At 56.1% G+C, this 25,498-nt stretch overlaps 1 protein-coding gene across 1 annotated transcript; it reads right to left on the bottom strand.

The window, feature by feature from the left end:
• Positions 1-546: 546 nt before the first annotated feature.
• On the bottom strand, positions 547-23,522 carry TTC38 (tetratricopeptide repeat domain 38). The gene is made up of 14 exons (XM_055329052.1): positions 23,420-23,522; positions 22,398-22,475; positions 20,114-20,195; positions 18,580-18,751; positions 16,979-17,152; positions 14,869-14,944; positions 12,246-12,365; positions 9,955-10,014; positions 9,075-9,113; positions 7,510-7,591; positions 5,696-5,861; positions 4,044-4,203; positions 3,788-3,861; positions 547-1,643 (listed from the first exon to the last, which is right to left on the bottom strand). The coding sequence occupies exons 1-14, from the start codon at positions 23,450-23,452 to the stop codon at positions 1,550-1,552; spliced, it is 1,410 nt and encodes a 469-aa protein (XP_055185027.1). The 5' UTR covers positions 23,453-23,522; the 3' UTR covers positions 547-1,549.
• Positions 23,523-25,498: the final 1,976 nt, after the last annotated feature.

Raw genomic sequence — 25,498 nt, forward strand, 5'->3', positions numbered from 1 at the left:
GAGGTGCTTGGTATCTGCACCAATGATTAATAGCTTGTTGCTAACTCTCAACAGTCCCTTCATCCATCTGTCCTATCCCTGCCTGACAGATTCATTTCTTCCTGCCCCCTTGATGCATCCATTCATGAGTTCATTCACCGACATCCACTGACAGGTCCTCAGTGCAGGCTGTGTGCTGGGTGGTGCTGGGGTAGATGCCATCCCTGACCTGAGGAGGTCACAGCAAGCATGGGTGCCGAGTGCTGCCAGGCAGAGGGGGCACCGTTGCCAGCCTGCAGCGGGTGAGGGGAGGGCTTCCGTTTCCTGGTCAAGTCGTGTGTTGCTTAGAACCAGGAGAGGGGAGGGCACATGGAGGGGACAACTTAGGATGGGAGAAGCACCCCCTCACACACCCAGAATATGTCCCTAGCTCCTGGGTTGTGACAGCACCTGTCTCAAAATCCTATCGTAATCACCCATTTACCATCCCCACTCCCAGGTTCAAGGAGAAGCCTGCCTCTTGCCCAGGCCTGGCACATGGGAGATGAAAGGTACCACCAGCAGTAGTCACAAGAACCAATTAGCTGATTTATTTTAATCTCAGAAATGTGTCTATAATCAATTTGGAGGCATCTGCTGCCCCCTGCCTGAGTCCCTGCCTAATTTCAGCTTTACACTGAAGGAACCTGAGGAAGGGCCGGGATCGCCCCTCACCAGCACATTCCAGTGAAATCAGCAGCTTGCCCAGGAGTGTCATTGCGGCCAGGTTGAGAAGACAGAGAAATATAAAATTGGCTCAGATCTCGTTAAAGCTACATGGCTCAGTACTTTGGTTTTTGCCACAGCAGGGCAACCCTGAGCTCAATCCACACCCCGCACAAAGTGTGCCAGGTTCGTGCACACACACTCTCATGATTGAAGTCACAGTTGGCATAGGAAGCCATAGACCCCATGTCCCTTAATTGGCACCACCAAAGCTCCCCAGGAGCTCACAGACCTCTCCAGGGACACCAGAGGGCCCCCCACATGCTTCATGGGGGGCAGTGGATGCAGCAGCTGGGGAGCCCAAGGCAAATCTCCACTAGCTGTGACCCTGGGTAAGTCACTTGCCTCCCTGTAGGTGCTCTCACCCCAAAGATGGGAAAACACATCTAGAATATGATGAGAACAAAAGGAGAGGGTTCATCTCGGGGCAGCCAGGGGGCGTCCCCAAGAGCTGTGTGGAAGACTCTCCTCCCCCAGCCAACCCTGCCTTCTAACTCTTGAACACCAGGAGGTGTAAGTCCCCTGGGAAGATATGGTTTGCCTGGCAAGTGGTAAGAGCACTGCGCACGCAGGTTCTAGCTGCTTGACTGTGCACCCTGGCCCTTCACAAGGATTACAAGATGCTGAATCCTGTGTCGGGTTGATTTGGGTCTCCACGTCCTGTAACACTGCTGGTTACAGGCTTTCTGCTTAAATTACTCTTAAGTTCTGCAAATGGTTCAACAGACCTAACATGCCCTAGCTGCTTCTACCCCTGGGAGTCGGGGGCAGCGGATGGGACTCTGGGGAGGGGGCCCGGCCCAGCTCACTGCAGGAGGTGGACAGCAGCAGCCTTTCGGATGAGCCGCTGGGTCAGGGGTGAGCCGGGCTTCAAGGCGTCACGCTCCATCAGGAGGCTCCTGTGGAAACAGGGACAGAGTCTGTCGTGGAACCTCCTAGAAAGAGGGTGGTCTGCTGGTCCCTGGGCCCCAAGGCAGGACAGGCAACTCGGGCTGGGGCTGAGATGGGCAGAGGGAGGACAGGAGGGACACAGCCCAGCAGCAGGAGACCTGGGCTTGGAGGGGGGACCAGGGAGACAGTGCACTGGGGGGCCAGGGATGGGGCGGTCGAGGATGAGAAGGCAGGGACCCCAGTGCATCACCAGGACGCCCAGTGTTTGGAGAACATGTCAACACTCTCCAAGACACACAGCTGGGTGAGCACATAACTATGGCCTCGTCTGCCTCAGGAAGTTGGGAGTGGGGGGGCATCTTCCCATCAGACAAGAGGGCAGAGCCTTTCTGTGGGGGTGGGGGGTGGAGGGGAAGCCACACCTGGCTAACTCCAAAGGCAAGTGGCAGGAGACAAGGTATGGAGAAACCCAAATTTAAACAAAGCAACTATTGTTTAAGGCAAAGACCCCGAAGAATTGATAACAGTGATTCTGTGGTGTGAGGGTGGGGGTTAAAGGGCTAGGCCACACTTGGTGTGGGGATACCATGGGGGGTGCAGGGTTTCCACCTTGGAGGGGAGGGAAGTGAGCTTCCTGTCAATGACAGGAGGGCACCTGGAAGCATGCCTGTCACCCTGACAGCAGCAGGTTCTCCAGGGTCAGCATCTACTCTAGGCCCCCTGCACGGCTTGTCCCCCCATGGGCCAACCCCCTGCTGCACAGCACCCTCTGCCCAGCTTGGAGGGTATCCTCCACCCACCCATGGCATGCCCCACCCTGCGCCTGCCCTGGCTCCCCAGCTCCCCAGCTCCTGCCCTCCACCTGCCTCTCTGTCCAAAGGGCCCACCTTCCTGCCAACCTGAGATGCCAACTGGCACCCACACTCTGGCCTGGAGCTCTCTAAGCGATGTGACCACTAAAGAAAGGTGTGCGGCTTCGGTGTGTGGCCGTGGAGGGGCGAACGGTGAGGGGCGTGTGTCCAAGATGCTTCAGAGTTTTAACCAACTCTAGAGCATCCAGAGTGCACACCTATCTCATTAGTGCTGAGAACACTGCTTGGTCTGCCAATGCTGCTGGGGCGGCTGGGTCTCCCCAGCGCGGACCACCTGAGCCTGCGCTTAGACCCTGGGGCTTTCCGCCTGCCCTCAAGGGCTCAGCTAAGGGCAACCCTGGACTTAGAGCTGCACCTTCACTGGGTCTCCCAATACCTCTTCTACCCACGAGGCACCCCACAGCCCCTTCCCCCTTTCTTGTTGCTGTTCCAATGGGGTGCAGGGGACCCATGAGGAGGGGTCACGTCTCACCCCAGGAGCTGGAACGAGCATGGAGCCCAGCCGCCCCATGCAGGACAAGGTGAGCTGGGGTGTGGGAGCTCTCAGGCTGCTGGTGAGGGCTGGGCTTTGCAGAACTTGCTTCTTGGGGCGCCCCTGCCCCAACATCCCTAACCCTCCAGCCCCTCCTCCTAACCAGACCACTGGGCCTGGTAAAATCTGCTGGTTTGGGGGCCTGCTCTCAACTGTCTCTTCATCAGGGCACCCTTCCTCCCTGACTGCCAACCAGCTCAGCCTCCACCACAGCCTCCAGAGCAACCTGCCCTGCCCCACCCCCATGGCAACTTGACCTGTGTGTGTGTGTGTGTGTGTGTGTGTATGCGTGTGCGTGTGTGTAAGAGATTGCTGCTACGGTTCCCACATGAGAGGTAAGCTCCACAGGCCAGGCCCTGGGTCTGCCTGCCTGCACCCTACCCCCCACCTCCTGGAGCCCAGCCCACCCCATGAGAAAGGGTGTCTCCAGCAGAGGGTGCGGCACGTGTAAAGGCCAAGTCCTCTGGAAGAGCAGGATGGGTTGGGTCCAGATAGCTCAGCATGGCTAGACTGAGGGGACAGCTGGGGGGAGGCAGGGCAAGGGGACAGGCCTGGGGGTGGGATGGATCCCTCTGGTCAAGCTGAGCATGCGAACAGGGAAGACCAAGCACCCCACAGCCTCACGGCCTCAAAGGTGGGAACCTCCGTGCGTGCTGGGAGCCCGTGGGGGGGACCCCCATGTGAGAGAGGCAGCTGTGCTCAGAGATGTCCCCACACGCAGCAGCATGGATATGAGGGAGCAACTCACCGCGCCACGTTCCTGTGAACGCCAGAAGTGCATTTTAAGGCTGCCTGGATCAGCAGCTGGTTGAAGACATCTCTCTGAAAGGTCCGGCGGGCGGGTTAGGCCCCGGTAACGTGGGACAAGGGATGGGAGCCCCCATGCTGCCGTGGGCAGGCCTGTCCTCGGGGACCACCATCCCGGGGGCGTGCACGACGACACCCCCACACGAGAGCGCCCACCCCAGGAGAGGCTGCTGGAGCCCAGCCTTTGGGAGGCTCACCTGGGCTTTGCTGCCTCCGATCTGCACGATCTGGTAGCGGATGGGCAGGAGCAGCTCCACGACACGGTCAGGGTTCCCCTTCTCGGCCTCCACCAGGGCCTGGCACAGGGGCAGCCCCACGTCACGGGCCAGGAGGTGCTGGCAGTTTTCCCCGGGGGACCTGCCAGCCCGAGAAGGTGCCCTTGGTTACCTGGGGTGCCTCACACTGCCTCCCTGCCTGACCCTGGCATCCCGAGGGATGGGGCCACTCCTCAGCCTGGCATCCCTGGCTCTGTGCCCGACACACGGCAGGTGCTCTGGGCAGGGAGCCCACGAAGGAGCAGCACCCAGGGGTCTCTTGACCGCGGCTTGAATAACCCTGTCGGCGGGGCTGAGCTCTGCTGTTCAACTGGCCTCAGGCAGGCCCTCCAACATCTGGCCTCAGTTTGCTCATTTGGAAAGTGTGGGTGACGGTGCCAATGTCACAGGGTTGTCAGGAGGACCGCATACAACGTGGGCAAAGGCCCGGTGGTGGAGTTGGCACCCACGCTGGGGCAAATGGCCATCTCTGGTGGCCTGCAGGTGGCGCCTGAGCTGGGTCATGGGGACTGCTGGAGACACCCTTTCTCATGGGGTGGGCTGGGCTCCAGGAGGTGGGGGGTGGGGTGCAGGCAGGCAGACCCAGGGCCTGGCATGTGGAGCTTACCTCTCATGTGGGAACCGTAGCAGCAATCTCTTACACACACGCACACGCATACACACACACACACACACACACACACACACACACACACACAGGTCAAGTTGCCATGGGGGTGGGGCAGGGCAGGTTGCTCTGAGCAGGTGGCACCTGCTCCAAGCCTGTCTTAAAAGCACGGGTCAAATACTCGAGGGCTTGGTGGGCTCCTCAGGCCTCCCCTGCAGTGACATGACTGCCGTCTAACCGTGGACACCTCACCTGAGCTGCCTTCCCAACCGAGGCCCACAGATCCTGCAGCACAGCTCCGGGAGGCAGGGTGGGGCAGGCGGCGGCGGTGGCCAGCTGAAGCATGGCCCCAGGACAGGACACCAGGGCTCACGGCTCCCACGGCTCCAGCCCTCCAGGTGGGAGTCGAGGCGTGGCTGCATCCCTGGTGGCCCATGCCTCAGAGGACTTGCTTCCCTGGCCTCCCTCTGTGTTCAAAACTGGCTCCCACCAATTCCGGGAACTGTGCCAGGGAGGTGTGTCACCATGACCCCGCACCTCACTCTCTTGCCAATCTGTCTCGGCAGGCACTGTCCCCAGTTTTCAGATGAGAAGACTGAGGCTCAGAGCAGAGAAGCACTCTGTCCAGGATCTCAGATGGTAAGCAGCGGGCCTTTCTGGCTCCAGGCCCTCACCGTGCCCCCGTGAGAGGCTGCACGCAGGATATTGAGGCTCCCACCCTCCAGCGGGGGATGGAGAGGCAACTCTGTCTCTTAGGGGAACAACGACTGTGCCCTTGTGGGATATATCCAGCTGGGAGCACACACCTGTGGGTGCACGTAACGCAGCAGGCATCCCCATGGGTGTGCTCACCAGTGGGGCCTCCACCCCCAGCCTCCCTGGCCGGTAGGGGCCGGGACAGAGCAGACCTCAGCATGCCCCCAGCACCCTGTTGCCCTCCCAGCAGGGCCCTGGACCCTCTGCATACTCGCTGGCATCCTGCAGGGTGCTCAGAAGCTCCTGTGTGGTCTGGGTGTCCCCAGCTCCCAGGGAGGCCATCAGGAAGTGCGCATCGTTGAACAGCAGGATGTGGTCACGGCTGTGCTTCTGGGTCATGGGCAGGATGTCCTGCCACCGCTCACCCACAGACACTCCTGAGGACAAGGGGAAGAAACCCATAGGCCTGGTTTCCTGGGTGACCGTGGCCTGCACAGGGGTCTTCCGTTTTCCCCACACCCCACAGCAGCCCTCATGTTCCAGGAGAGGAAGCAGGTGGGTAAGCGGGGCTGGCGAGTGGCCTCTGGCCTTACACTGACACTTCTGGGCCCAGCTTATGTTAACTTTGTTTGATTATAAAAGCAATAGATTCATATGTAGAAAACAAACAAAAAAACAAGTGAAGGGCATTGAAGTTTCTGGCCCCTTTGGACAAACCCCAAAACCGTTTTTAAAATTCTTCCCGTGATTACCGTTGGCATGGCACCTGACACATAATAGGCGCTCGATAACCATCCCTGGAGTTAATAAATAATTCTCTCACATTTCCGTCTCGACTTCTCAGCTCTTCAGTACATGCCTTCCCCCTCCTGAGTCTTTGAAGTCATTACCTCCATCCTACTTCTCGGGGGGCACCTCCCACAGTAGAGACATTGCCCTTGACATCGGACAGGTCTCTGGAGTCTCCACTCTGGATGGTGAGGGAGCAAGTGGCCTCTCCCTTCCATCCGCGTACCCCTGGCACCACCACTGTGCCTCCCAGCCTCTCCCGACACGAGTGCGGAGGTGTGAGGCCTCGGGGTCCCTCACAGTTCCAGGCAGCCTCACACTCTGCCTCTGCAGGTGGAGGGTTCACTGGGCCGTAGGGCAAAGGGACTCCACCTTCTTTCCTTGACAAATAGGCCGCCTTCTGGCTGAGCTCAGCCCTACGGCCCAGAGGCAGAAGGGAGCCCGCCCAGACCTGCTCCTGGAGGCTCCCGCAGACCCGGATGACAGCCAGACCCTTTACCCTGCCTTTCCCACACGTGGGCTCCAGCTGCCCGCCTCTCATCCTTGACCACACCGACCCTGCCCTTTGGTCACTCGTCCCGTCACTCGTTTCCGTGTCCTGGGAGCACTGGACAGGCTGTTCTCTGCACATACCATCCTTTCCCGCCTCTGCCTCGCAGAACCCTACACATGCTCCCATGTCTCACATTTCACTCCCTTAGGAAGCCTTCCTGGAACCCTCTGGAAACAGCTTGCCCCGCCCAGGCCTCATCCCCACACTGTCCCACTGGCGCAGGCCCTAGAGTGAACACAGGTTTGGCTCCATTGGGCCTGAGGGAAAGCAGAGAAGCTTCTGGCACCCGGGCTGCTGGCTGGAAACACCAGAGCTGTGATCAACCTTATCCAGGCAGCCTGCAGAGCCAGTGGTGACAATGTTGAGAAACCTCTCTCTGAAATCCCAGGGGGTTGAGAAACTGTCACCTCTCTGATTCTAGGAAAAGAAGCAGCACCCAGAGATAGATGGTCAGCAGCCACCTGCACCCTGCAGGTCTGGTGCACAGGCGGTGGGAATGGCCTGGAGCCTGAGCATGCCCACCCAGAGGTGATGGGAAGTAGGAGAAAGGGGAGTGGTGGCTTCAGGCTGGTGGGGAGGCAGCACAGAGCTGGTACCCAAGGCCACGGACAGGCAGGCCACTCGGGCCTGCAGCAGGACCTGGAGCTCTTGCCGGGCTTTGGGCCCAGGCCAGAGCCCCTTCCCCTGGTTCTGCGGGAGGGGAGAGGGCCAAGGAGCCTGAGGGGGATGCACCGATCAGCTACCTTCCATCTGCAGCCGGTACAGCATGGAGCAGCTGTCCACCATATCCAGCATGGTTCCGCTGGTCTTCAAGCTGGGGAGGATCTGGGAGACAAGGGTGGGCGGGCAGGAGAGGGCCCACAGAAATGAGCCAGTGCAGGGCCTGCACAGAGCCCGGCCTCAGCACACAGGGTCCATCGCCATCCCCCCTCCACCTCAACTAGCAGGACCATCCCATCACCCAGGGCTTGGGCCGCTCCAGGCGCCAGACCCGAAGAGAGAGCCTTGGCCCTGAGCACAGGCCAGGCCCTGGCATCTGTCACCTGCCAACCTGGGCCTCAGATAATGCTGGCGGGAGGCCGTGTCTCCTGCTCCTGGTTCAGTGTTCAGCTGGCCTGTCCCTCGTGGCACTTGGGGAGCCGCCCTCCTTTGTCACCCCACAATCCTAACACAACTCCAAGGGAGGACTCAACCGAAACTTTACTGGGTATACCCTCGGATTTAGTGCCCGGGCCCCAAGCATTGTTGTGACCCTGGCTTTCTATTACAATAGCATGCATGGTGGTTCCCAGGAGCTGTGAGTCACGCTTCTTTTTTCCTCTTTAAAGATTTTATTTATTTATTCATGAGAGACACACAGAGAGAGAGAGGCAGAGACACAGGCAGAGGGAGAAGCAGGCTCCCTGCAGGGAGCCCGATGTGGGACTCAATCCAGGGTCTCCAGGATCACGCCCTGGGCTGAAGGTAGGTGCTAAACCACTGAGCCACCCAGGCATCCTGGCTTCTTTTTTCTTAAAAGCTGCCTAGGGATCCCTCTGCCTGTGTCTCTGCCTCTGCCTCTCTCTCTGTGTGTGTCTCTCGTGAATAAATAAAATCTTAAAAAAAAAAAAAAACCTGCTTAGGGGTGGAGGAGGGGGAATGGGAGTCATGCTTGGAGGGCATGGAGCTGCAGTCTTTTCCGGAGACAGACGGTGGTGATGGTGATTGGCCTCCTGCACCATGGAACCGTACTCTCAAAAGTGGTCACAGTGCAAATTCTGTGTGTATTTTACTAAAATAAAAAATTCCTGTGGGCACATCAGTAATTCTACCAAAGAGAAGCCATCCAAGATGACTAGAGTAGGGCGCCTGGGTGGCTCAGGGTTAAGCATCTGCCTTCAGCTCAGGTCACGATCCTGGGGTCCTGGGATTGAATTCGGCTTGGGACTTCCTGCTCCCTGGGGAGTCTGCTTCTCCATCTCTCTCCCCCCGCCAGCTTATGCATTCTCTCTCTCAAATAAATAAATAAAATCTTTTAAAAATAATAAAATAAAATAAAATGACTAGGGGTACGTCCAGGATTTCAGAAAGGATCAGCTTAGATGTGTCCTCTACCAGCACCCATGGCGAACAGAGTCACTGGGTGTCTTCACCCCGTCCCGGTTACAGCAACCACTCAGGGCAAGAATGAACCCCACGAGGTCTTACACAAGAAGTGAGCTCTTGCTACAGCTGTTGTTTCTGGCTGAGATGATACTAATGGCTCAAATATCTGCTAGACACTAAAAGGCAAATTTTGCAATCAAATTCGGTGCAAACGTAGACTTACATGGTTATCGTAAATGGTCAAGGCGGCCTCGTATTCACCCTGGAAAAAATCAAGTTCCCATGATGAACATGTGGCTGAGGTCCAACGGGATTGAGAAATGAGCCGAAAAGCCAATGTCCACCCTGCCCCCAACCCCAGCACCCTCCACAGGGGATGCACAGTGCCACCTGAGGGTCTTAGGATGGCCGAGCAGAACCACCTGTGCTCGGGCTCCAGGCCCCCCAACATGGGAGGCAGTGCCCACCTCTGCCACCAAGGGGACGGTTTCTGTGGAAGCATTAATTTCCCCGTCGTGCTTATCAAACTGTTAGAAGCTTTCTCACGTATTTCTTCTAGTCTTTTCCCCACCTTTCTTTTCTTTACTGTTTAGTGCGGACCACTGCTTCCCTCCAGACACTGCAGGCCCTCACCTTCCAAGCATCTCTCCTTGGACTTTTAGGGAGCATGTACGTTTTCTCTACGATAAGCGCCACTGAAGCAGTTCCCTCATAAATGGGACCCAGTGGCAGAAGCAGTGAGGTCAAGGGTGCCCCTCCCTACCCCTGCTCCCACTGGGACAAAGCCTTTGGAGGGTCTCATGGCTCCTTCAGGTACAATCTGGGGTGGAGGGGGGCTAGCTGTTCACTCCAGCAGCAGAGAACACTCAGCCTAAGTTGTCTCCATAGATGACATACAAGACACATGATGTCCATGTCCAGACAGTGAAAAATGCCTAACGTAGCTTAAGCCTGAAAAGCTATTTGAAAACATTAATGCTCTATCACATCCAGGTGCTATTCAAATGTGTGAACACAAAATATGACCCCCAGGACCCAGTAAAACGTAGAAAGATAGTTATTTCTCTGACATCTTTATAGGATAAGACAGCTGGCCGTCTCACCTTTTCAATCAGATACAGAGCCCAGTGCCAATAATTATGACAAGCAAGCATATCAGAGTCCTGGGGAAAGAATGAGAGAATTAGAGAAAAATCTGACCGCCTGTGGGGGAAAACAGTTCCTGGGGGTGGTTTTGTGGCCCCTCTGTGAGGGCAGGAAACATTCCCCGGGCCAGCTCTGGGGGACGGTGCCTCGTGTGCCTGCATTACCAGGGAGTCTGAGACCAGGGGAGGCCGGTGATACATTAGCCCCGCAGCCGGAGCCGACACAGGGCTGGACTCCTGCAAGTAAGGGGGTGCAAATCTGACATCTGGACAGTTACTACCGGCACGCTTAGGCCCCCTCCTTCTATGAGGCTACTGCAGAAGCTTCCTCCTCTGCCTGGACACTACCTTCCGTTCCTGGAAAGAACGACTGGCAATACTTCCTCCGTGGCCCACATTCACCTTCCACCCATGCTTGAGGACACCCAGATGCCTGCGTCTCCTCTTCCTCATGGGCCCCAGCAGGCCTTGGCGTCTTTGCTCAATCTGGCCCTGGGCTGGGATGCCCTCCATCTCCCCCATCCCTCACCTGGCAAACCCCTACATCCTTCAATACTCAGCTCAGGGGTTGCCTCCTTCAGGAAGCCTTCCCTGACCACACCCCCCTCAAGTCCAATGGGGTTGGATGTCTCCTGTGAGTTCCCATGTCCCTGAGAGTGGCTCTAGCACGGTGTGTTTCACAGTGCTCTGGGGAGCGGCTCACTCCACTGGACCGGGCCTTTTGAGGACAAAAAAGTCTGGGGGGGGGATCTCTTGGCGGGGTCTGCAGGGTGGGATCTTGACTGACCTCCAGGATGGGGCAGGAGGAGGAGGAAAAGGAGCCCAGGCCACACCATCTACCCCAGGGTTCTCCTGCCAGCCCGAGGCTGCCCAGAGCTGTGGCAGGGGACAGATGCAGATGCCAGGAGCCTAACGCCCCTCGGGAGGTGAGCCGGCCAGCCTGGGTCTCTCATTTCACACACATCTAGAACCAACAGCAATGGGAACTCATCTGGGGCCAAGGGCTTCACAGTCATTGAAAGTGGACCAATGAGGAACCAAGGCTCAGAGGGACCACTTCTTGCCTCAGCGTCCAGCCCGGCCTCCAGCACCCAGTAAAGTCACAGCATCTGGGGAAGGGACATGAATGGAATGCCCCAGAAGGCCCTGGCCAGGCATTCCCTGGCCTCCCCCAGATCTGCCCGGGCAAGCCCCTGGCCCTCTGGCAGCATGGTGGGGCCACCTGGTTGCTCCTCCAACCCCAGACCCAACACTCTGGCAAGAACTAGGAGCATCTACCTCGGGGTGGGGGGGGGGGCTGAGGGCAGGGCTTCACCCCACTGCCCCCACCCCAAGCTCTGGCTCAGGCTGCCCCCATGCCTCTCCCATCCCCAGGGTTCATGGGTCCTCACAACAACCTGTGTGTGAACCTCACAGGATCACAGTTCTCACACCTGTTCACCTACTCTACCTAATTCCACTCCTACTTCCCACTGGGATGTTCTAGGCCAGGGAGCAGCTCGGAGGAACGCAGGGGCTGTGCCAGTTCCCTGCTCCCTGCCTGATTCCTGGTCTCTTTATGGTTCCCTCAGGCACAGAGCACCTGCTGCTCAGTGCCAGGCGGAGACTCAGTGCCTTGGCCAGCGGGACCTTGGGAAGCCCACCACGGCACAGACTAGGGCGGGGCAGCAGACCACACCTGGACAGGTGGCTAGGCTGTGTGCCCTAGAACAAGCGATGCACGCAGAGGAAGGGGGCGCCACCAGAGCCGCTCCCCAGGAGTTGCACGCTGAGCCAGCTGACTGGTGGGGGCAAGAGGGACAGCTCAGGGACCATATGGTTCTCACCGGTGCCTGGACTCTTGAGCCCCCAGTAATTTTCTGATCTGTTCCTTTACACCAAATGCCGCCAACCCAAAACCTACTGTATAATCAACTGCAAAACACTGGCAGGGGCACTGGCAGGGCTCAGTGTCTGCCTTCAATTCAGGTCATGGTCCTGCATCAGGGAGCCTGCTTCTCCTTCTGCCTGTGTCTCTGCCTCTCTATGTCTTTCATGAGTAAATAAATAAAATATTAAAAACAAAAAAACGCTGGCAGGTTTGGGGGAGCGTTGTGGCTCCCAGGGGACTGTGGCTTGACAGAGGCTCCTCTAAGCAGAACACAAGTTTGCCCAAAACTAAGCCACACCCTGGAACCCCCATCCATAAAGCCTGGGCTTAACTCATGGGGATGGATGGGATCTTCCAGGCCCGTCGACAAAAATCATACCTTCCAGTGGGTTTCTGAGTGCTGCATAAACTCCAACCCATCCTTGATTTCTGCTTTCATCTCGTGAATATGGGCAATGGTGTGCACCGACCATGCGTCCGTGGGGTTAATAGACAAAGCCTACACGGGGAGGGGGTGGGAGATGATTGGAGATAATGTGGATTAGTCAGGCTGCCCAGCGACGGGTCATCTCCAAGTCACGCAGGGACGAGACGATGGGCCGGAGCTGGATGGGCGAGCATGGGGCGGGTGCAGGTGTGGGGACTGTGCTCTGCCTCAAAACAATAATGACCCCAAAGTCCAGCCCTGCTGACCATCTACACAAGGCTACCGGGGAGGAGACCCCTGCCCATTTCAAAGGTGAGGGACTGAGCTCAGGGAGGCTAAATGACTCACTCAAGACCACAGCTGGCTCTTTCCTAAGCCAGGGCTCATCCTCTGGGCCCCACAGCCTCCAGCATACAGCTGAGCCACCTGCAACACGCCAACTAGCCTCTCTGGGCCTTCCTCCCTGGGCCGCTGTGGAGGTGAAGTGGACAAGATACGTACGAATGCTGAGCAGACTGCCAAGCGCTCTGCGGGCTTCTGGCTGCCCCCACGGACGACCACACATCCATGAATGGCCTTCTGGGCTCGTTCTGATGTTATTACTATTAATCACATGCCCAGTGAGCTTGACAGTGACCGGCAAAGCAGGTGGGACACATGTAGGATTCCTACCGCACTGTAGCTTTCTCCTTCCCATCCCTCATATGCAGCTCATGTTTACTGGGCCCCTCCTAAGTGCCAGGACAGAGCAGTTGAGGCTCCAAGTAGCCCATGACCAATCCACATGGGCCCAGGTCCCCCACGCCAGGCCACGGCCTCCCCCAGCCCCACTGTCCCAGTACCCCAAGCCTTTCCCAGAGGCAGGGTCCCTGGCCTGGCAGGGACCCCCTGCGGTGGGGTCTATGCTGACCGGTTGTCCCCAGCAAGCCCTGCGACTCTGCTCCCACCCACTGCTTACATGGGCCTGCCCAGTCCACATGGAGACGCTCTAAGAAAGACCGTGTCCTGTGAGATGATGAGCACCCGCAGAGCCCTGCAGGACCAGGACACTCAGGGAGACTGCAGGAGCACAGCTGAGCAGGCCCAGGAGGGGACATCTACCAGGTGAGCTGCTCTCATGCAGGGCAGAGGTTAGGGCTGCAGCCCTGGGCAAGGAGCAGCCCCCACCCGCTCCCCAGATGAAGGCCCCACCCTCTGTGAAAGGCTCCCGACCAGCTTCTTCCCAAGTCTCCCTGGATCAGAGTCACGAGACACAGTGGGACACCCCCAGCCTTTGCCCCCAGGGACTCCCCCACCCCCCTCCACCCTAAGCTTCAGCCTATCCAGTGACTCCGAGTTTCAGGAGTGCTGAGGCAGTGCTTTCCCTGCCAGCTACCCTTTGCTCTTTCTGACCCTGGGGTTTGGCTTGCAGATGCTAAGCCCACACCATGCCTGCATCACCTCCCTGAGGCCTCTCCAGACTCCAGTGGGGCCAGGTGCAGAGCACCCACGCTGTCCAGGAGGCCTGGCGGTCACTGTCACAGCCACATGGAGCCCAGTCAACCATGAAGCATCCCCCTGCACTCAAGCCTGGGCTCCATCTCCATAACCAGAACAGATTTCAGAAAATTCATGGCCCCCTGGGCCCCCAAAGGGGCAGGGGTCCAGGGGTCCAGCTGGGGCAATGTCTCAGGGAGGAGCACTGGCTGGGATGCTGGGAAGCCAGGTCTGGTCCAGGCAGCCTCAGGGATGGTGGGGTGGTCAGGCGGTCCGGGTGTGCACCTGCTCTGCCCTCCCCGAGCCCTGTGGACTTGAGCAGAACTCCAGCCTGGGCCTCCCTCTGAGCCGTGACCCTCTTGTCGGGACAATGGGAGATTAGTGCCTCGTGGTACAGGGGATGAGCAGATGAGAACGGGTGTATATCAGGTGCCAACACGGAGCCAGGCACCCCCATGTTCCTGACAGTCACTCCCCTGGTCTCAGTTTCCACTCCTGTTGGGGAGGACTGAGGACAGGGACTCCAAAGGCCACAGAGGACACCCTGTGCCCCCATCCACTGCTGCAGCCTACCGCTTGGTCCTGGGCCCACAACACACCTCAGTACCAGCCAGCGTACCAGGCAAGCATGGCACAAGGGCCTGGGCCGACGGGAAATACTTGGTGAAACCACACTCCTCTGCTCCCTTCACCCTCCCTCCCTCTGGAAGGAGGCAGAGGTCCAGAGAAGGGCTGGCTGACAGGAGCCCAACCCCAGGTCAGGGCCCGCCTGGAAGCAGCCTTCGTTGGCAATCACGGGGCAGCTTCCCGAAGCTCTGAACTGAGACAAACAGAGCTGGGGGGGCCTGGAGCTGTCTCCCATGGGGCCCCTGAGGGTGAGGTGAACACAGCCTCCCTGGGTCTCACTCCCCTTCCTGGCCATGGAGGCAGTTTGCAGAGCCAGCCCTGCAGACTGCAGGAGGGGCAGCTGCTCTTGCTGGTAAGGAGAGTCCTCCCCAGCGTCCCCGAGGAAAGGGAGACCCATGGGGGCCCGTGTGTGCTCTGCCCCCCACCGACTCCCCTCCCTGAGGGGTCAGCACCCAGGTTAGGGCCCACTGACCTCTTTGGCAAGCTTCTCTGCCTTATCGTAGAAGTTGGTTTCCATTAATCCAAAAGAATAGATGCCTTTCACATAGCTAGAAAGAGAAAAAAAGTCTTCAGGAAAGTGGACTGTTCAACCCTCAGTATGGGCTGAAACTGTGTCCCCCCAAATGATGCTTGAACACATGCCCTAACTTGGAATTAGGGTGTTTGCAGAAGTGGTCGAGATGAGGGTGGGCCCTAAATCCAATGACCGGTGTCCTTACAAGAGAAAGGAGAGGAGGGCTTGGACACACACACACACACACACACACACACACACACACACACACGGGATGGAGCCACACAACCCAGCAGCTGGATGCTTCTGACCAGTGAGGTCCATTGTGACCGTCATCATCTGCACAATCATCCACCCCCCAAACCCTGTCTCTATAGCAAGCCCTCTGCAAGTCACACCCTACCCCCTAAGATGTCAACACACCACCTCCACTGGGGATGCCAAGGGCCCCCTCCTTCCTGTCCGGCTGGTGGCACCCACCTAGAGGCACAGCCCAGGCCACCTCCCTGGGAAGCCACAGTGAGCGCAGGCGGGCGGTGGCTTCTCTGCGGGCAGCACTGTGCACGCCCCCGGCCCAGCCTGGCCTGCCCTCACTGGACAGGTCCCCCCGGACCCCAGCTCCTAGAGGCCAGGACCCCATCTGTCCAGCTCACTGTTGGCCCAGCCCAGGGTGAGCTTAAAGACACTCCACTGAATAAATGCACACTACCATTTCCCATCTGCGATCCCTGGCGCGGAGTGCCAGGGTGAAAGAGGCATTCTTTCCTGGGGTGGTGTTGCGGCATTGTGGGAAAGCAAGATAGAGTGAGAGAGTTCCTATTTGTGACTCAGACATTATCTTTACAACCATGTATACAAAGTCTAGCTCTCGTTATTCACAGAAGCGCACTGGCTTCCAGACTTTGCTGTCAAATATTTATTTCTTTTAAATATTTAAATATTTCTTTTAAATATTTATTGGAGTCATTTAACTTTCAGCATTTATACACGTATGGAATGCTCATGGTGTGCCCGGGATTGTTAGGCTTTGATGATGGTTAATCTCATGTATCAACTTGCCTGGGCTATAGTATCCAGTTGTTTGGTCAGACACCACCTGGAGGCTTTCATGAAGGTATTTTGTGGATGTGATTAACATTTAAATCTGTAGACTTTGGGCAAAGCACATTACCCTCCATGATATGGTGGGCCTCATCTAATCAGTTGAAGACTTAACAGAAAGGAGTGAGGTCTCCAGAAGAAGGAAATCTGCCTCCAGATCGCAACACAGAAAGCCTGCCTAACTCCCCAGACTGCTGGCCTGGCCTGTGGATTTCAGACTTCCTTGCCAGTCCCGGTAACTTCATGAGCCAATTCCTTAAAATCAATCCATCTCCCCCGACATATATGTAAATGATACAGCCAGATATTGATACCCTCTTGGTCCTGTGTCTGTTAAAAACCCTGACTAATACAGCTCTCCAATCCACGAGTCCTGCTGACCTTCACAGCCTTCCTGTGATTAAGAGGAATGGAGGCCGTTCTGTGTGGGGGTCACTAGGGCCACTCAGGTACTCCAGGCCTCTCTCTCTTCCCGAGCACACAGCAGAGATGCACTTCCTGGCCTCCTGTGGGTGGGTGACCAGCTCTGACCAATAACTTGGGAGTGGCAGAGTGTCCCTTCCTCCCTGAGGCTTGCCACTGTGAGTCTCCCTGGAGTCTTCTCTCTCTCAGTGACCTGCTAGATCATCTGGGACCCTGATGTAGGAGGGAGACAATGACAGGGGTGCAGACCCCTCAGCTCTCCCATGATGGGCGTGGAGTATATGTAAGAAATGAGCCTTTGGAGAATCAGAGCTAGAGGATGTTTGTTACTGTGGCAATAACTACCCTGCACTGACTGATACACATGGTACTGCCCCATTCACAGGATGGGATGGGATAAGAGCAAAGGGAAAGATCTTTTCACCTTCTAGAACTAGGAGAATAGCCACAGTAGACTCACTATTTTTAGGGCAGGGCTAGGACAGATACCATGAAGAAGAGAGAGAACAAGAAAGAAACGAGGTGATCTCCAACTGGCACGTACCTGCTCAGAGGGATGCTGGGTGTCCAGAAGGGATAAATTCGAGCCACAGAATCTCGCATCTGTTCCTGGTAACCCAGGTAAAAATAAGCATCATGGGAAAATTTTAGGGCTAACATGTCTGTTGGGTGGTCCCAGAGGATCTGTTCCCATAGTTCACAGGCTCCGGAAAAGTTTCTGAAAGCAAAGGGATTTATCAGGAACACTGGACATGTAGTTCATCCACATGGGGTGTGCAAAAGGCATCGTTTCTTGCCAGAGTCTGAACTGGTTAAATATATATATATTTATACACACACACACACACACACACACACACACACACACACACACATAGAGAGTCGGGGGAGAGAAGAGGAGACCGAGAATGATAGAAGGGGAGGCATGCCTGGGTGGCTCAGTCGGTAAAGCAGTGTCTGCCTTCTGCTCAGCTAGCTCATGACCCCAGTGTCCTGGGATCAAGTCCCGCATCAGGCTCCCTGCTCAGGGGGGAGTCGGCTTCTCTCTCTTCCTCTGCCTCTCCTCCCTGCTTGTGTGTGTTCTTGCGTGTGTGTGTGTGCACATGTGCACACTTGTGTGTATGTGTGTGTGCGCTCTCAAATAAATGAAATCTTTTTTAAGAATTAAAATAATTTGGGGGTCCCTGGGTGGCTCAGCGGTTTAGTGCCTGCCTTTGGCCCAGGGCATGATCCTGGAGTCCCAGGATCGAGTCCCACATCGGGCTCCTGGCATGGAGCCTGCCTCTCCCTCTCCCTCTGCCTGTGTCTCTGCCTCTCTCTATGTCTATCATAAATAAATAAAATCTTAAAAAAAAAGAATTAAAATAATTTAAACAAAGAAAGGGAGAGAGGAAGAGAGCATATCTTACACACAGCCACACACAAAAGCTTCTGTGTTACACTGTGGCTCAGAAAATTGGAAAACCAGTGGGGAAGTTTTACTGCGGAATTCAAACAAAAAAAACTGGTTTAACAAGTTGCCAAAGACAATTTCCCCTGAGAACTAGCCTGCTGCAGGAAGTCCAGGGAGTCCACAAGGTGGAAACCCACTCCCCCCACCCCTCCCAGTGCTGACACCCTGCATAGCTCCGCAGGAAGGCCCAGGCAGAACCTGGTTAGGTCACCTAGCTGTGCGGAGCACACATCCCGGCCTGAGCAGACCCAGAGGCTGTTCCGGAGATGGGCTCCAGGGTCACAACACCCCCACACAGGGTGATGGCTGTAGGGACGACGGAGGCAGGGGGCCACCCGGAAGACTCTGAGCAGGTGCTCACAGGGGTGTGTTGGGGCAAGGAGCAGAGGGTGAGGGCTTGCTTTTCTCTTCTTTCAAATACTTCTGTAATGTGCTCCTAGTATTTCTATAACAAACGTGAGAACCCATTCATTTAAGGCTGTAAAGTAGGTTGCTTTGAACGTGAGATCAGAAATCCTAGCCAACCGTTTCCTCCTCCTGCAGTCAGGTGAAGACAGGGCAGCAGGCAGGGAGATGGCCATGGGAGGCAGGGCAGGAGCACTCCCAGACCCCCTTCCCCAGGGCGTTGGGCAGCCCGTGTCACCAGCCCGCGTGGTCTCAGGGCACCAGCCCCCCGCCGGCCAGGCCCTCACCCCTTGGCAAAGGTCTCCACTGCAGACACGTGCAGCCGCTCCCGCTGCGTCAGTGGCTGGGTTTGGGAAACCTCCACCATGGTCTTCACGGCCAGGTCCAGCTCTCTGTCCAGCCTCACAGAGCTTCCAGTGCCGACCAGCACGAGCCCATTGGAGATGGCGTGGCCCATTGCTGGCGAAAGGTGGGAGAGCAACTGGTGATTCACAGGGTCCCGCCCCATCCCATCCCGTCTGCCCCCCGCCCCCCGAGTGTGAAATGGATACCCCCCATCCCAGGAGGGGAGGCCAGACGGCTGGTGGGCTGTGCAGGGCCCCCAACAGAGTTCAGAGCTCGGCCCGGACCCTCACCACACACATGGAGAAGCAGCAACCCCTGAAGCATGCTGCCCTCCACCAACATTTTTCTAACAAGGGCACTGTGGTGAGTGTCAATGTCTGGAGCATCTCCCTGCCCCCTTCACTGGGTGAACTGGTTAGGGCTGTCTGTGGGCTCCCTCCACCCCTAATTGCCCCCAGCAGCTGACATTAGAGCCTCCAGGGAGGTGTTCAACAGGCACTCCAGTGTAGGCGGCTGGTCCCTGGAGCAGAGTGGTTCTGAGCCACTCTCCTGCATGGAGAGTGGGGTGGGCTGTGGGGGTATGCCTGTGGCCTGTGTAGCAACCTTGCTGGCAGGTTTGCAGACCCCCAGGCCCTACTTGAGCTTCCTAGGCTCCAGCCTGACAGAGGCAGGGTGTCTGGCAGCACCTGGAATGCAGCCACTGGCCCAGGCCTGAGACCAAGGAAGGAATGAACTATAGTGTTGGGACCACGCATGTGGCCCCTGCTTCTATCCTGGAGCCTGAGGTCTGCTCAGAGAGTCTGAGCCTGCTCCTGGCTCCTGGTCCCCCATAGGCAGGGCTCAGCTTCCTTCATTCCCCATTATGTGCTCCCTGTCCTCAGCAGGACAGGGAAAGGGGTGGTGGTTGCTGCCCTTTCCTCCTCAGCCCTTCCAGGCCTGGAACCTCACCCCACGTGGGGCCTCCCTCGTGGGCTGACTTCCCTATGCCCAGAGCATACATGGCTCGTCTGTGATGCCAGCCTCTGTCACGAGGCCTCCACAGCCCGATGCTCCAGCCTAGGCCTCACTGGTGCCCTGAAAGGCTGCAGTAAGCCACCTCTTGGGTTCCAGAAGCAGGTCCGGGATACGGAATGCCTTATTGATCCCGGCCACTCAACTACCAGCTGGGTGGTTTGGGATACATTTCTCATTCCCTTTCCTCCTCTGAGAGATGGGGTCAGTGTCCTCCTCACAAAATTGACAAACAATGAGGGAAACAACTAAAAAGATGCCTCCTGTGGATCCTGGTATCTCTAAGAAAGCAGCTGTTATTCCAAGCCCAACAGTGGCCATCATCTTCCTGCCCTCCCTCCGTGCAAATGCCAGCCCGGTCACGGCCACCAGCCTGCCCTCTCCATGCCAGCCTGAATCGGTCAGGGAACCGGAGAGGGGTTGGACCCATGAGACGGTGCTCAACTCAAGGACAGCATCACTCACCGAAGGTTGGATCTGCTGCTCTGAGCTTTGATAGGCAGCCCTCAATGCCACCAAGACTTTTGTCATTAGTCCATGTTACATACTGAAACAGAAAAGGCAAAAGAAAGCTGTCTTCAGAGTGTCCTTCGTTCGTGTTAAGGAAGGCGTGTGTCTCGATCTGGATTTTCTCTCCGGAGAATTCAGTATTTCACAGCCTGAACTTCAAGGGGCCACGCCTGAGTTGATCTCAGGTGGAGAGACTGAACACTCATAACTGAAGGCACGTCTTCTAGGGCTGGTCAGATCACTGTTTTCAGAAAAAAAAAACATCTAAAGGAAGCTTCTTCCTGACAGGTGACCTGCCCAGAACATCATCTTCTTTAGCCATAAGATGGGCCTTGAAATCAGGTACCACCGTAGGAACCTTCCTATTTTTTATTAATTCCTTCCAAAAAAGAACTTTCCTAAACATTTATGACAAAAAGTTAGGGAGAGGCATGAAAGCCCAATGATCAAACCTGATCTCATCCCATTGCCATTTTGGACAATTTGGTAGATCTGTTTCTAATCCTTTCTTCAAAGATGCTTATTTTGGGGGCGGGGTGCCTGGGTGGCTCGGTCAGTTAAGCGTCTGACTCTTGATCTCAGCTCAGGTCTTGATCTCAGGGTCGCGAGTTCTGGCCCCGTGTTGGTCAAAAGAAAATGCTCACTTTTTAAAGAATCCTAAAACCATAATAATGCACTGGATTTTAAAATGTGTCCTATCAGATGTCTAATCTACATCTATACAGAACTAGCAGTGTGTGCTTTACTAAGTCACGGGGAGGTGACGCAGACTCAGAGGACGCCCGCTCTAACACGGGGTGGCACAGAGGCGCTGATACATGGGACAGGATACACACAGGAGGTGTGGGGGTGGAGGTGGACAGTGCTACATGGAGGAACCAGGCTATGTAACGAATCGAGGGCTTTACCAAGGCCAGAAGGTGCAGGAAGCACCCAAACAGAGCTCACATGCACAGTGGAGTCCTTCGGCAAGCTAGCAGCATTGCACCAGTTGTTTCTCGCACTTAGATTTCTAGAAGCTGGGGATTCCTGGGTGGCACAGCGGTTTGGCGCCTGCCTTTGGCCCAGGGCGCAATCCTGGAGACCCGGGATCGAATCCCACGTTGGGCTCCCGGTGCATGGAGCCTGCTTCTCCCTCTGCCTATGTCTCTGCCTCTCTCTCTCTCTCTGTGTGACTATCATAAATAAATAAAAATTAAAAAAAAAAAAGATTTCTAGAAGCTTTCTCAGTCCTTACATTGTGGATGGAGTTAGAAGGCAGTGTTCCCATTGCTCATGATAAAGACCAACTCTAGTTTTCCATCGGCATATACAGACCCAGGCGCATTCTACGCCTCCTCTATCTGAGTGCATGAGCCAGCTCAGCTCCCTGAGCCTCAATTTCCCCATCTTTCAAACAGAGTAGTTGGACCTTACCTTGGAGGCCCTCCTAGTTCTAAAACTATAGGATCCTTCATTGGTGTTAGAAATTAGTGGTAATGGGCTAGAGGATCTTGGAACAGCCATAGGTGAGAGTAACATATTCAAATGTTAGCTCCAGTACAGGGCCTCAGGCCCAAAGTGGAGGCGGCCCATATCAAACCCTCAGCAGGCGACAGCAGGGGATGCCTAGGGAGGGTCAACATCCTCATAAACATCCCACTGCTGTCTGCCTGCTGCAGGGGCACCTCTCAGCTGTGCCATGGGTTGGCAAAGATGCTTCTACCATGTTCCTGTACACCAGGGCCCAGAGTACATAAATTCCACTCTAACCCGTTGCTAAATTCATCGTGCAGTTCAACACTTTCCAAGCTGTTGGCTGTGGGGCTTCAAAGATTCCCTACTGTACCCAAGTTTATCAGGAGATTTGTGTTGCCATGGGGCTGACAGGCTTCCCTGCTTATAAAACAGGAGTGCTGATAAATGTGAAAAGCTTTAGAAGCTTCGAGTATCGTGGCTGCTCATGGTCATCATACAGCAGCTTTACTTGGAGAGTACATCAGAGGCCACACACGTCTGGCTGAAAAGTTAAGCAAGCTGTGTTAGATGAAAGTGCAGAGCACTGCCGCATGCTTAAGTACCATTTATTTTGTGGCATAAATAAATCTCACTGTTAGGTGTGCCAAGATATCTAAAAGTGAAAAATACATTAATTAATTAAGCATTAATTAATACATTAATTAAAAGTATTCAATTATTTAAAAAAAAACACATCACGGGCCTTAAGAGCAGAAACCACTGCATTGCTTGACAGGCCTACCTGGGTCAGGATAGCGTCAAACAGCTTGCAGGCCTCGTTGCTTGTGGTTGAGAGTGGGAGCCCGGCATCCTTCCATGCCTAAACACAGAGACAAGGGAAAAGCCATGACGTCCTCCAAACATGAACATGAACCCCAACCCCCAAGCACAGGAGATCTCCAAATGCGGAAGATCAATCATGTGGCTTGGGTTTCCAGAAACCCCAGCCTTGTGGGGCTGGCATGGACTCTCAGATTTCATAGGACAGTGCAGAGCACATGAAGCTGAGCCCTGGGTGGGGGAGCCTGATGTAAATCCCAGGGGTCTCTAAATAGCTGTGTCCCTCCTGGCAACATCTGCCACCAGACCCTTGGCTGGCCCACATGGGGCTCTGGAGGGTGTATGGGGCAAACACTCAGCAAATGGCAGGCCCTGATCGGGCTTGAAGGGAGGTCTGGGCGGGGAGAAAAAAATGCATAGTGCTAGGAGGTGGTCTTTCCATCTGGCTGGCAAAATGGACCCTATCTGACTGCCAAGATGGACCTTATCTGCATCTGGCAGGCAAGATGCACCGTATCTGCTGACTACGGAAACAACTCCTCTCTTCTCAACTTCATCAGATGATTCAGACTGTTCACTCTTAGGGCTGCCCTTGGTGGGGGGGGGGGGGCCCACAGACCTGCGACTCCCCTGGGAGGGGAGCCCTCTTCCACTCCCCCAGCACAGACTGCCTATTGCATGACCTGGAGGAGGGGGCAAGTCCCCCGAACTCCACCTTCCTCATCTGCAAAATGGGTTCAGGCTCCTCCCCCCGGAGGGTCCGAAGCAGATGCCCCCGCTGCGCCATGCCAGAGCTAACGCTTCTTAGGTCCCGGGGTCCCACGGGAGGGTGCTCGGGCCCCTTCCTGCCCCCAGGACGCGCTCCCGGCCCTCACCGCCGGCTCCCCGGCTGACCCCGGGTCCCGCGCGGGTCGGGGCTGCCCCGCCGCGGGCGCCAGGCCATCCCGGGGCCGCGGGGCCCGGCCGGGCTCGGCCTCCACGTACCTGGCAGTCGCGCAGCGGAGCGGGGGCGGCCATGGCGACGCGAGGGTGGCGGGGTCCGGGGTGGCGGTCCGGGGCGCCTCCGCAGCGGTCCGGGCGCGGGGCGGGGCGGGGCGGACACGGGGGCGGGGCCGCCACGCCCCCGCCCGCTCATTGGTCAGCGGCGCCGGCCCCGCCCCCGGGCGCTCCGAGGAGGCCGCGCCGACCCCGCCCCTCCGGGGCCCGAGGGGAGCGCTGCGGTGGGGGCCTCGGTGGGCGCACCTGCCTTCCTCCCGCAGCACACTCACAGCCCGGCGGCGGGGCCGGAGCGGGGCGAGGGGTTCGCTCACCGTCCCAACTCCTTCCCCACCCCCGCGGGGACCTTGTTGGGGACGCAGCTGCGGAGTCCTTGGGAGGCAGGGGAGCCCTAGGGCAGAGGACACTTGCAAGCTCTTCCCAGTCCCACTTTCAAGCCTTGCGCGCACACACGCCTCGAGGGCATGTCTTGAATGGCGCTCACAACTACAGTCTGTGGGAGAAAATCTGCAGTAGGATCCCATTAGGTCACGTTTGCTAATATGCAAAACAATACATTGCGGAGGGACTGGGTCCTGTGTAAAGAAAGTGAATAGATTACTGGGTCCCAGGAAAGAAACTCGAGGCAATAGCAAGAACTGAACTCGGACCAAGGAGTGCCTGCTCCGGTGGTGCTAAGGACTCTGACCTTGGACTGCATTGCCATGGCTCTGTCTGCTTAGCGGGGATGTGGGCACATGGATACTCTTTGCTATTTTTCATATCTTCTTTTTCATATCTTAGTTATTTTATTTTGTTTTTTAAAGATTGTATTTATGTATTCATGAGAGACACACACAGAGAGAGGCAGAGACACAGGCGGAGGGAGAAGCACACTTCCAGGGGGGAGCCCGATGTGGGACTTGATCCCAGGACCGCAGGATCACACCCTGAACAGAAGGCAGATGTTCAACCACTGAGCCCCCCAGGAACCCCCATCTTTTTATTTTAATATTCCCATTCCCCTCTGCCTGCTGTGCCACTTCCCTGCTCTACTGTGTCCGCAAAACTTGTGCAGGGTTTTATGTGGTTGTTCCCACCAGGCACCACTGACACTGCACTTGTCCAGGTCAGGTTCCAAATCCAGAAGCTGCCTGGGCCACCTCTTCGACCTCCCCTTCCTCATCTTCAGCTGTTCTGACATAGCAGGCCACACTGCTTCTTTCTTGAATCCCCTTTTCCCTTGGCTTCCAGAGCGTCAAAAACTCTTGGTTTTCTTCCTCCCCCACTGCCACGCTGCTTCTCTGTCTCTTTGTCTGTCACACCTCTAAATACTGGAGGAGATCAGAGTCCATCTCCTTCTCCACCTGTGCCTCCTCCCTACATGCCCTCTGATGACCCCAATCTGAGTTTTCAGCCCTGACCTTCCTTGTTGTCTTAACTCAGATTGCTAAAACAAAATAGCATAGACTGGGGTGGAGTAGGGGGGTGGTATTTGAACAGCAAGCATTTATTTCTCACAACTGGAACCAAAAGTCCAAGGTCAAGGTGCCAGCATGATCCGGTTCTTGGTAAGGGCCGTTTCCCTTGTTTGCAGATGGCTGCCTTCTTATGTCCTCACATGGCCTTACCTTGGTGTGTGCACTCAGAGAGAAAGAGAGAGAGTGGATAAGAAAATAAAACTCTATTAAATGTTGCCTACAGGGGTCCCTGGCCAGCTCAGTCGGTTAAGCGCTCAGCTCATGTCATTATCACAGGGTCCTGGGACGGAGCCCTGCCTGGAGCCCCACATCAGGCTTCCTGCTCAGTGGGGAGTCTGCTTCTCCCTCTTCCCCTCCCTCTGCTTGTGTGCTCTCTATCTCACTCTTTCTATCTCAAATAAATAAATAAAATCTTTGAAAAAAATAAATGTTGCCTACAAAAGACCACTTTAGATATAAAGACATAAATAAGTTGAAAGTAAGTGAATGAAAAAAAATACATATATATGCCATAGAGGCAGTAAGCATAAAAGCATAAAAGCATAAAAGCATATATATGCCATAGAGGCAGTAAGCATAAAAGGCTAGTATGGCTATTTTATTTTCC

Source organism: Nyctereutes procyonoides, unplaced genomic scaffold, assembly GCF_905146905.1.
Source record: "Nyctereutes procyonoides isolate TBG_1078 unplaced genomic scaffold, NYPRO_anot_genome, whole genome shotgun sequence".
NCBI classification, from domain to species: domain Eukaryota; kingdom Metazoa; phylum Chordata; class Mammalia; order Carnivora; family Canidae; genus Nyctereutes; species Nyctereutes procyonoides.